This window comes from Cheilinus undulatus, linkage group 17, assembly GCF_018320785.1.
Source record: "Cheilinus undulatus linkage group 17, ASM1832078v1, whole genome shotgun sequence".
Lineage (NCBI taxonomy): Eukaryota > Metazoa > Chordata > Actinopteri > Labriformes > Labridae > Cheilinus > Cheilinus undulatus.
In genome coordinates this window covers 16,332,738-16,344,879 of record NC_054881.1, presented here as the reverse complement: position 1 = coordinate 16,344,879, position 12,142 = coordinate 16,332,738, and the positions used below count along the sequence as shown (strand labels likewise).

General features: G+C 39.6%; 1 protein-coding gene across 4 annotated transcripts in view; it reads right to left on the bottom strand.

The window, feature by feature from the left end:
- Positions 1-12,142, bottom strand: part of ptpn13 (protein tyrosine phosphatase non-receptor type 13) — a 92,084-nt gene that overhangs the window by 53,856 nt on the left and 26,086 nt on the right. For all 4 annotated transcript variants that reach the window (XM_041810770.1, XM_041810771.1, XM_041810773.1 and 1 more), the window contains exons 6-7: positions 11,762-11,849; positions 8,617-9,237 (exon numbers count right to left, since the gene is read on the bottom strand). In XM_041810770.1, the coding sequence (XP_041666704.1) occupies positions 8,617-9,237; positions 11,762-11,849 (709 nt within the window). The remainder of the gene's footprint in view (positions 1-8,616; positions 9,238-11,761; positions 11,850-12,142) is intronic.

The window sequence follows — 12,142 nt, the reverse complement described above, 5'->3', positions numbered from 1 at the left end:
AGATGATTTTAAGCCTGATTTGCGGCAAGATTTGCCTCCCCCGATGATTGTGGGGGCGTATCCCGAGAGGAGCCTTGTCGCAAACGACTATTTGCCTGAATAATCCTCGTGTGTGGTGTCAACACGATTGTTTTACTGCACCAAATCACATCATAGCCTCCAAAATCCCAAATTGTAAATATCAAACGTGTTTGATTGTCTGTTCCGAGGCTGCCACAATTACATTTGCAAATATTGACTAAAACCGTGATAGAGCAGTTATTAAGTTGTATATGCAAAGGTATTCTGATAAGAAAAGCTTGCATTGGCCTTTTGGGATTTTGTCAGTGAAACCATTATGATTTAAGTTAAGAGGACTTGGAATATCTAACATGGATATCATTATTTGGCTTCAAAAGCATCTTCAAAAACAACAGCGTTTATGTTTTAAACTGTTGATGGCTTACACATATGACACATATTTTAAAAAAGAAATCCCGTTAAAAAAAAAGCACTAGTTCTAATAATTAAAAAGGGGTAAAAAGCAGAGAGAGTCACAGTTTACTAGAAAGATCATGGCTGATAACTTTCTCATAATTAGAATTATTTTACTATACAGCAGTGGAAGCAGAAGGTTTTGCCAGAGGCTGACTCAGAAAAATATGTAGTACATCTTGACTGTCTTTGGTCTGCTCTAGCTGGTATCATTAATTTGCCAGGAAGTCTAAAACGCTGCAAAACAGATTAAGACAAAAGATCTACAGATGGAATCTGATGATTCCCTAAATCCTTTCTTCTACAATACAATCCCACAATTGTAAGTAGCAGGCATGTACACGCATCCACAGAAATTTACTAGAAGACATAAAAGAATGAAAAGAAGAGGAGGATTACAGTCATTTTCTGGAAATACTGGTTTTAACTAAATTTATGAGAGGGTTAATGTACAAAAACACAATCCGTTCCATTATAGTTTCATGCCAGGCTATTTCTCTCTGCTCTATCATGTCTTTTTCTGAGAATGTGGAGTCACATGCACTAGCTAGAAAATTCTGTTCACATTTTAAGCAGAAGAGTATCATTTGCAGGGAATAACAAATGCAACCTGCATTTATCTCCCTGCGTCTCTCTCCTCCCATCTTCTCATTTCCTCTCCCACACATGCCTGTTTATTTTCTCCTCGTCTGCGTATGTTTTCCAGCAGATCTAGGATTTTTGACACCTCTACATGAGCTTTCAGTGAGTGGAGAAAAAAGGAGCTAAAATGTCACGTTTTCATACGAATTAGAAGCATGTTTCCATAACAAGTATTTCTATATGACACAGTCTCAGCTATTTAATGATTTTATTGAGCTCCCTATGATGGCTCTTGTGATGACTGGGTTAATTATGTTGGATGGGTTTTTGCTGCCTTGGTTCTCTGGGCTGTTTTTTTGGTTAGCTCATTTGAGCTGTGTTCTTTGTGTTTGGGTTTTCTGCTTTTTTCTATGTTACTTTGAAAAGATGCTGAAAAGTGCATAAGCTTTACTAAAACGACATCTTTTTCATAAGGCAGGTGCTTAGGAAAGGAATGAATCCAGGTATGAAAAATGATGACTAAAAGGCTGTGAGATACCTTGTGAAGAATTGTTTGGAGCAAATATGGTAAGGTGCGCGTCTTTTGCCTTGAGCTAGGCAGCCACATGCTAGTACAGCAAAGGCAGCAGACAAGAGCAACTGTCTTCCAGGGTTGTGTTTGCAGTGACAGCACGAATAGAGGCTGCGATGGAGGGCAAGTTGGAGAGGCATGCAATGAGGACAAGTCTAAATCTTCTTCATGTCTGTGCAGAGGTATTGGCAGGTTTTGAGGCTTTTTGGAACATAAGCACAGCAGAACAATCAGAAAATGCCGTTTCTCTGTATCACTGCTTTGTTTTCACTACTGGCACTCGCCTATCTCTTTCTCTCCTTTAGCTGCAATTTTAAGATGAAAATGAGTGTCTATTTTTTCTTTAGGAATAAGGGATATTGTGCCATTTAAAGCACGTAGCAACAAGAAAGTATTAAAGTCTAGAATATTTTGACAACCTTAGGTCTGAATACTATGTGCCTATTTCTTTTTTTCCACTGCAGTATCAAAAGAGATATTAATATGGTTTGGTTTTTACTAGTATCTTATCAAAGTGTAACATCCTGATGCCATGACAACACTACTGAAGAGCGTCAAGGTTTAAACAACTTACATCAAGTTTCAAACAACTTAGAGCTTATATTTTGTGAGGTTGCAGGTGTAGAAATAAGTCTGCTAATGAAAAATGTCTATACAAAATTCCTACAGTGCCTGTGAACATTCATAGAGCTTCTTGGAACTGAGTCAAGAAGCTGATTAAAACGGATCATGAATAAACTCGATTGTCAAAAGCTTTTTCATAGAAATACTATAATCTTTTCCTCTACCACTTTCAGAGTCAACAAACCAAAATGTGATCCAATTATGAGAACAGGGAGGGGTGGTTCTTTAGTAACTAACTTTCCTTCTGCTGAGGCTTCAGCGTTCGGTAATGTCGTCCAAGCCGGACCTGCCCCGGGTCCAAAGCCACATGACCTGCCGCCAAGTGCCGGAAAAGTCCAATAATGTTTGGAATTCCCTCATCCGCTGCGCATGACTCCAATTGCAGCCTCTAGGTCTGCGAGGAAAGTTCCTACTGATTGAAGCACCTTGGCATAAAAAGGTGGGAGGGAAGGGGGCCATTGTGTGAAGCAAAGGAGACCAGGTATAAACATGCCCATGCACACGCAGGCATGCACACATACAATGTTTAGTTATGCCCACGTAATTCCAAAGAACATGAATGCACACACAGAAGGCAAGAAAAAAAGCAGAGTGTAACTGGGTGAAACCTGAGAGCACTGACCACTGCTGCGCCATCACTTTCCTGCAGGAAAGAACAGAAAAAAGTAAGAGGAAAAGAAAGAAGAGGAGCTCTGCCAAGTAACACATCCACGAGGCCCTGCAAATGGTCTGTGCTCAATTAGGCCCCATTCATACTTTCGCCAAATAGCTCTGGGATGGGAGACAAAAATACTTTGGCTCTGCCTTCACAGTCGACCTCAGTTAGTTTTCACGGGTGTAGAGATTCCTTTGTGTCAACCATAATTTACTATTAATCAAAAAGAATTCACAAAGATAACCATCTGAGCAGGAACAAACAAAAACTAAGAAGAGGCTATACATTGTTTTAGTTTATACTCATCTTCCCACACCATCATATGAAGAAACAAAATATGCCATTGATTTTAAGCAGGGCAATTCATCAAATTGAGAAAAATTGTAACCTTTCAGAAAGTGCAATATTTCTTGAACCTAAAATGTGTGTCAAAATACCAGTTCATTACATTTTTTCCTTTGCTTTTTTGCAGATATGATGCCGTACGCATCATGCAAACATATCAGCATGTTGACCGATGTGAGTAGCTTGTATGTCGTAAAAAATGAATGAAATAGTCATTTCCACCATCATGTTATTGTTGATTTAGTGCTACCAGCAGTGCTGTCTGGAAGAGCAGTACATAAGGCTAGGACTAGTTTGCCTAATGGGCTTCCTCTTTAGAAAACAACTTTATGGTTGCATACAGGAAAGGAGAAGATAGTATGCAGTCCTGTGAGCCATGTCAACACTGACTTGGAAAAGAAGGTGAGTTGTGTGAAGCACCGCTTTTTCATTAAGCATCACACACCTTCATATATTACTGCCATAGTTTCTTTATCTTCAGGTGGCACTGTTCTCCCATCCTCTCCTACCCTCTCTCGTTCATCCTCTTGGAAAATAGCTGGAAAGTTATCTTATGCGCTTTTTCCAGTTGGCTCCTGATAACTTTGTCTCCTCTTATCCCCATGTGCTTTCGTAGCTCATTGTGTTTTGGTGTTGGATTTCCGTTTTTCTGGCTCTCATGCAGTAATTTCCTATCATTGATACGAAGGTTTGAACCTTTCAGAATAATGCTTTCACGCTGGGCATGAACAGACCATGGTGCAGTTTGGTCTAGTCCGTCTGGACTAAGACCATCTCTTTTGGTCAGACCAAGGTCTGGCTGTTTGGTCCAGACCATGGTCCAGGGGAGGTTTCACACCTATCATTTTGGTTTGGATAAAACTGAAAGTCTGAAAGTCCAGACCAAATAACTTGAGTTTGACTGCCACTCTTCTTATTTTGTATGTTTTTTAATAAAATGGCTTAAAAATGATCATTCAATTCATATTGAATTTGCAATATGAGTAAAAATAATCGCAATTAGATATTTCTGTAAAATCATTCAGCCATAATTGGGACTTTGATTTACAACCCCAATTCCAAAAAAAATAACACATATGTTCCTGAGCCCATGCAGTGATTTCCAGCACAGAATCATCAGTGCCACCTGAGGGCCCGAAGATCACAGCATCCAGCATTGACATTCGGCCTTGTCCCTTGTGTAGAGATTTCTCCAGATTCCCTGAATCTTTTGAACATATGATATACCGTACAAGGTGGAAGGTGGGATATTCAAAGTCATGGAAATTTTTTCATTGAGGAACATTTTTTCTTAAATCTGCAATTTTTTGGACAGTTTTCGCAGTTTGGTAAACCTCTGCCCATCTTTGCTTCCGAGGGACTCTTTCTCTCTTAAATGCTCCTTTTATACCCGATCCTGTTACTTACTTGTTGACAATAATTGAGCCAGTTGCAAAATAACCCTTCAGCTGTTTCTCCTTAATACCACTTACTTTTCCAGCTTTTGCTGCTCTGTCCCTACTTTTTTAAGATGTGTTGCTGCTCTCAAATCTTGAATGAGCTAAAGTTTTGGATGAAATAGTAAAATGTCTCAGTTTCAACATTGTGATTAAATGTGTGTTTATGAAATTTGCAGTTACATTTTACACAGCATCCCAACTTTTTTGGAATTGGGGTTGTATTACTTGTGTTTGCTGAAAAAAAAACAAGACGAGGAACTTAAAAATATTCACACATTTGATTGCCATTTTGGTTGGGGAATGCAACTGGACTGTTTTCCCAAATCGTTAAGCCCTCCTCTGATTACAATCAGTGCAAGGCCAAAGGGGAAGGGAAGCAAAGAAAGGCAGGACTTGCTGGGGATAAAAAGCCACAGTCAAGAGGAGAAGAATGCCTTTGGTTGGTGGCTTGGTCAGCATTAAAATAGCTGCCAAAAAAGCAGGGAGGCTGGAGGTCAGAGGAAGCTAAAGATTGGGAAAGCAGCAGGAAAGAGAGGTAGTAGACAGAGGTTTATTATATGAAGCCACTCATGCTCCTCCACTGTCCCCAGATGGCCAGCAGATCCATACAGCTACTCTGTACACGAGCTTGTCTGCCTATAGAGACTTTACCAAGAATGCATTAAGCTCCTAAGGGAAACTTAAAGCTGTTGCGGCTGACTGTTGAGGTGTCAAACAATTGTGTTGTGTGTGCTGGGCTTAAGCATGTGATCAAATGAAGCTTGTTTTCTTGTCTGTAAACACCCTGCAGTACTACAGTGAACATTTATGTGTGTGTTTACAGTCATGCTAGAAAAAAAGAGCAAGAGATTTTGCTATATAGCATGTATGACAGCTAGCAGCAGGCTAGAATTAAGCTAGCCTGTAATTAGAAGCAGTCATTTGGAAACCTCTGCAGAAGTGACTCATACATTCTGTCTAAACATACACCGCCAACGATACTTCACTCCAGCCAGCGAGCACCCAGGTCCCATCCCACATGGTAGTTACAGACAGACACAGGACCTGTAACTAGTCTGTGTTGATGTCTGCTCGCGTCATCCCATTACTGTCACGTTTCAGATCAGCTGAAGCCTCCCTGCAGCCTTTCCACACAAGCTGCTGAGCTTTTATTGCCTGTACTTTACAAGTGTTTGACGTGTCACTGTGCATCTCACTGACACATCTGGGACCTCAAAAGGCTTTATTTCACTGATTTTATTCTTTGTCTCAGCAGCATGATAAAGCTGATTACGTCTGTGGAGTTTAACTGTTTGACATTATGGACGACCTCACTCGTGACATCGATTTATGATCTCTAAAGCATATTCACTACATGGTTAAACAAATCACTGGTACACATTACACAATAATGACAAAAGACCAAGCTCAGATCTCTCACCAGAACTCCCTGATCTTGCTCTACTTATGACCTGACTGTTTTGAGTAATCTGCTGGAGTACGCTAAAATAAAGTGTGCATTAAGCATTTGAAACAAGCTGTAGTTGAAAATTAGCCTCAGTAAGTTTGAGATTTATATGGGACACGTGGAACAGTTTTGTCTGTTTTCAGAAAAGGGTAAACAAGACGGGTGAACCATTGTGATAAGAATGGTGAGGAATCAAAGTTTTCTCTTATGGAGTGAGAAATTATCATCTGAGATTGAATCAATAACTTTGATAATTAAAAAACAAAATTGAATAGTTGTAAAATTTTAGAAACATTTCAATAAAGTGTTCTAAAAAGCTACAATATACACACTAATGATAAATGGGATCAATAAAGGCAAAATTTCAGATCTGAAACATTGCTGATATGTTTGTAAAATTTGTAGGTTTGCCTGCAATTTTTGTTTTTTTTTTAAACCAAGAAAAAAATCCAGTATTTTCCCTAGCAATAAGATTAGGCAAGCCCTTTATTCTCAAGATTCTCCACATATACAGTGCTTAACAAATTTATTAGACCACCACCCAAAGTAAGGTTTGTGCCACAGCTGCATCATGAAGTGCTTTAACGCGGACTCTTTCATTTTCAGTCAGCTCTCCACTTTTTACCATTTTGAACAGGAATGAGGAATTTCAAACTGAGTTCACCTTTTTATACCCAAATTTGAGCCAGCTCACTGAGCTTCTCTGAGAAGTCAGAAATAAACCAAGCATAACATTCAACCACTTAAACTCATTTTTCTGTTCAGTAATTACAGTAAATAACTATAATTTGACATATTGATCAATAAATATTAATGTGCTTTACTATTTTTTCAGTCTTTTTGTAAATCAGTAAATTTGAAAATTCATGGATAACAACATTAATTATATTTTAGCATTAAAAATATCATTTCGGTTAAAGAGCTTCTACATATTGGTGTATTAACCATTGCAGAAACATAAAAAATGATTTTGGTAATTACCAATGCTGTTAATTTAGAGCAGCTGTGGCATAAACCTTACTTTGAGTGGTGGTCTAATAAATTTGTTAAGCACTGTGTGTACTGTGTATTTCAGGTGCATGAGATGCAGTGCTCACTAGGGCTGGGCAATTAATCACAGATGAGATTAAATTTCAATATGGCCTGCTGCAATTTTCAAATTGCTGACGTTGCCATATTTCTTTAACTTTTGTATGATTGTATGCACATTATACAAACATTCAAGTGTCAACTTTTTTAATGGTTTACAAAAATCCTCCTTTTTGTGTTTTATGCAAAAAGAGCAATTTTAATCAAAATGAGTGACATAAAAATGATAATGCCCTTAAACAAAGCAAATGACATTGCATTTGCGATACGAGCAAAAATAGTTAGCTCATTTTATCTAAAACTGATGAAGCCTAGCATTACTTCACAAAAGTCATACCCCAGCTGTGATCAGCTGTTAGCCAGCCTCACCTCCCCCACCCCAGCCGCCTCCTTTATAGCTAAAAGCTTGTTGCACCCCATATTCAGATTCATGCTATTATGGATTAATTGCTTCGGAAATAATTTAATTGTTTTCAATACACATGGTCTTATTTATGGAATTATTTACTGCTTGAATATTTTCAAAAAATATATCAGATTAACCCAAGAAATAATCGCATATCAAATCGCAATATCTGGAACAAAAAAATCGCAATTCGATTTTATTGCAAATTATTCAGCCCTATTGCTCACTCAGTCTAAGAGCCCTGACTTGTTAACATGCACACCAAAATGAGATCAAGACATTATGCAGCTGTTGCACAACCACCATGCACACCGTCTGACACAGCTGTAACAATCAGTTTTGAAACAAAGTGCCAAGATTTTAACTTTACATAACTCATAGTAGAAGGCAAACAACAAGGATTACTCATAATTATTGCATTCCTTACAAATGATAAGAACAGAGAATCCTCTTGTTGCTCATTTTTGGAGATAAGCTTGATGTCTTTTTGACAAGTACTTGTAATGAGGGAAAGGCAGCCTTGAGAGGAAGATCAAATTCATGCAAAACTAAAAGAAATTTGATTTAAATACTAATGACATGTGCTTTTGTAAATTCCACAAGTATTTTTTCTTCCTTTGCAGTCAATGCCCAAAATAAGATCCAAATTTAAGAAAAGATTTACTGAGTTGTGGTTAAAGTACAGCTGCTCCTTCTTTTTTATTTCAACATGAAGCTTCTGCAAAAATTTTTTCACTGGTTAATAAACAGACCGAATGCAATTCTGACACCTCATTTAGAGCTACAAAAGCAAACAACACCACCTGCATAATGATGTAGCTTTTTATATATAAGAGGGAACCATTTGACCGTTTAAAGAAAATAGGATGACGTTTTTGTCAGGAAACAGCTCACAGAACAAAATCAGCAAAGTGATGAGCGATAAGTTTCACCTTGCTCAAAGGTCTTGCCAAAATAAACACAATCAGAAAGAAGTTGACTCACCATCCACTGCCTGTCTGAGCACCTGAAGTTTCCTCTGTTTCTCCTTTATCCTGTCGTAGGCCCCAGGGAGGCCTGAACCCACAGACAGGGCCGAGTGGTGATGAGGCTTCCTACTTTTCAGTCCCGCAAACTCAGAGTAGCGAGTGTCCCTCTCCCGGGATGACATCAAGGGAGATTTGCGCCTGCCCATGGAGTGAGTACTTATGGCACTGCTTCCCCTCCGTGCATCCTCCAGAGCCCCGAAACGAAGAGCCTCCGGGTCAATGTAAGCCAAGTCCACAGAGGAAGCCCAAGTCTTTCTGGCCTGACCTGGGCCCACGTCCTCCCTCTGAAAAGGTAAAGACCTCCTGTCCAGCTCCACAGGCCGGCCCTTCTGCTGGGGGTGGAGGGGGTGTAGATAGGGATAGGAGTGCTGATGATGGAGTGAGGGGGGTCTGGTGTAGAGGTCCGTGGGGGAGTCAGAGTTGGGTAGGGAGTATGGTAGGGCTGCCCCTTCATCCCCCTTTAACAGTCCCTGGATTGGCAGAGAGCCCATGGAGCGGCTGAGTCCTCGGTTTAGAGACGTCTGTTCCTGTGTCCGGGCTCGATAACGCTCCAGGACTCTGGGTGCTGCGCTCCTCCCTGAGTGCAGAAGAGAACCAATGTTCAATCAAACCATGCCAAGTCAATCACACTAGCAAAGTTAAACCATTTAGCTGGATATTAAAGAAATATAAACCATATAGTAAATGTATAACTGGGTTCTCTTCCTTTATCATCTCTATACAGAATATAATTTCTCACAAATACATCCTTGGAAAGTTTGTCAGCAGAGGCAACCTCTGAAATCTTCCTAAGTTAGTTTTTTTACATGTGCACCCCACAGGGGGAGACTGTTCCTATTGGACAGGACAGGGAGTAAGATGTCTCAGAAAGCTGAACATTACATAAAAAAGGACTCATGGAAGGGTCTGACCCTGGCATGACAATTTCTGCCTTCATTTTATCTAGGAATGCTCGATATTAGATTTTTATTTATTAACAGCATCAGCCCCACATGCTTGCTCACTGGGAGTTTTCCTGAATATTTCCTGTAGTGTTCTCTGTAATTTTTGCAAAAGAAAAGCAAAGAAAAGCTTACAATAAAGTTAGGATGAAAAATGCTGCTGTTTGCAGCCAATAACAAAACATTTAGCAAATTTTCAGCAGTTCTGTTTAAGTTTGAAAGCCCTATACTGATGATCATATTATTCCTGGAGGTTAACATCATTACTAACACTACACTCATTAAATTAGGATGAGTAGAGGTCCTAGAGAGGGATTAAAAAGGATTTACATTTGAATAAATAGTGTACGCCTCATTATGCCTAAGTGCCTGTCCAAACTTGCATCCATTTCTAATAGCATCAACATAACACGACAGCTGAATACAGCGCTGTCTGCTGCAGACTTCCCCTCCCTTGCACTCATACCCTGGCTTGGCCTCTGCAGGCTGAACACCTGCAGGGGCCTCTCATGGCCCCTCTAATCAAAGATGTGATGCAGATGAGCAGCTACAGTAAAGAAATAATTGGGAGGAGGCATGAGAAGATGTCCTCAGATTCACCGTCCTGTTTTAATAGGAGATGTAGAGCACAAGATACGATGATTGACACTGCTTACATAACATCTAATAATCTAGAGAGAGCCTCAAATGAACATTTATAGCCAAGTGCCTTAAAAAGAAACATATTTCCGTTCTAGTTCAACCTTAAATTCTAATTAAGATGCTCTAATCAAGCTCCAGATTGTTTTCTCCATTGTTATTGGCTCGATAAGATGCCTTTTAAAGAGAATTAGAAGCAGTAATAGGATGTTTCTGCAATACAGCCCCAGGAAGGAAATGTAGCAGCCATTAATGGCACATAAAACTAATTAATTTGTAGAGTAAACTTATTACAGCACAAGGAAAAGCAAATTAAGAAACATGGCATGCTGCTCTTGACCTTAAGGGATACCCACAATTCTGCAGAGTCGATTTTGTTCTGCAGCCAGTTTCTCCTGATCATTAAAAACTCACAAAAGAAGTTATTCTGCAGCATAATTTCAGGCACTGAGCCCATCTTTCCTTGTGCCTTTCTATAAATGGAGCAATGGATGTGTTCCTCTTCAACTGAGCATGTTTGACTTCCAGATGAGCTGTATACAGACTCTGTTAGTGGCAGCACTGGTTTAAAGAGAAAGATGTAAACAGAAGGTAAGCAAGTGTTTGTGCAAGAGTTAAACAAGGGTAGAGATGCAGATATAAGGGAGGGGAAGGAAAAAAAAACACTGCATGTGGTGGTTTAATCTACAAAGCATATGCTTGGTCTTAACAGGGAAACACTTCAAACAGACTCACTGTCTTCCAGGAACTCAGAGAAGCGCAAGGATTTTTGTCAGCAGGATCTTTTATTTTCTAAGAAATCTGTTTCCCAGCAAAAATGTGAGTGATGAAGCTGTCATATGGACACAGCAATGAAGAAATGGGGATATAAAACATCCAACATGAAAGGAGACAATGTCTGAGTTCCTCTAATTCAGCAATTACAACTTGGGAGCGCTGACACGCAGGAGGGAGAGAGGAGAGCTGCTACTTGAGAAGAAAGGCGCTTAAGAACTGAGTAATACTCTTTGCATGTACTTTCCCTAGGGCTGGCTGGTGCTCAGCGGAGGAAACAAAGCACTAATACAAACAGCAGACGGGCAGCTTCACTGGTGATTCCAAAATATGCATCTGTAATCAATGCCATTCTGTGCTTACATAATGGGTATAACGAAGCCATGTTTGTGCTCCGCTTTCCTTTCCACGGCCTGGAAAAATGCCGGAGCTCTCTCAGAAACCACTGGGAAGATTTGGTCATATTTTCCTGAATAAAAAACGATTCGAGGTTTGCAGTGTGTTGTTCCCCGTGTACTTTTGATTCTTTTACGCATACTTAGAAAGTGAGGATATAAGTGATGAAAAGCTTCAAGAAAGGCCTTTCAAATTATTTTTTTTATAAAAGTTACGTAAATGTCAACACAACACACTTGTAATCACAGTTATTCATTGGGAAACAGTAACAGATGGTAGACTTTCTTGTCCGAATGTTAAAAACAAATGTGGCTTCCTGTTAAATGAACATTTAAGAGCAGCTTGTCTTACCTGAGGGCAAACCTTTACCCCTCAGCCTCTCCCGAATCTCCTTACTCCGCTCCGGAAGAGACTCTCTATCAGTCAGCAGACCGTCCAGCTGAGAAAAAGATGACAGGAGAGGAAGGAAAACAAAGAGCCGGAGGTGAAAAAGCAAGACAGAGAGAGAGAAAGAGAGGGGAAGGGAAAAAACGGAAGTTAGAGGGCCATTCCTCCTGAGAGTCATCCATTTGGAAATCATTCTATATCAACAGGAGCCCCATTATCTGTTGTGTAATTCTACAAACCTACTGTTCTTTAAATAGAGCTATGAATAGGCTTTTAATTTGCTATTACTTAAGAAAAGTAGGCTTTCTTAATAAGCAGCCAAAATACAATCATTAAAACTACTTA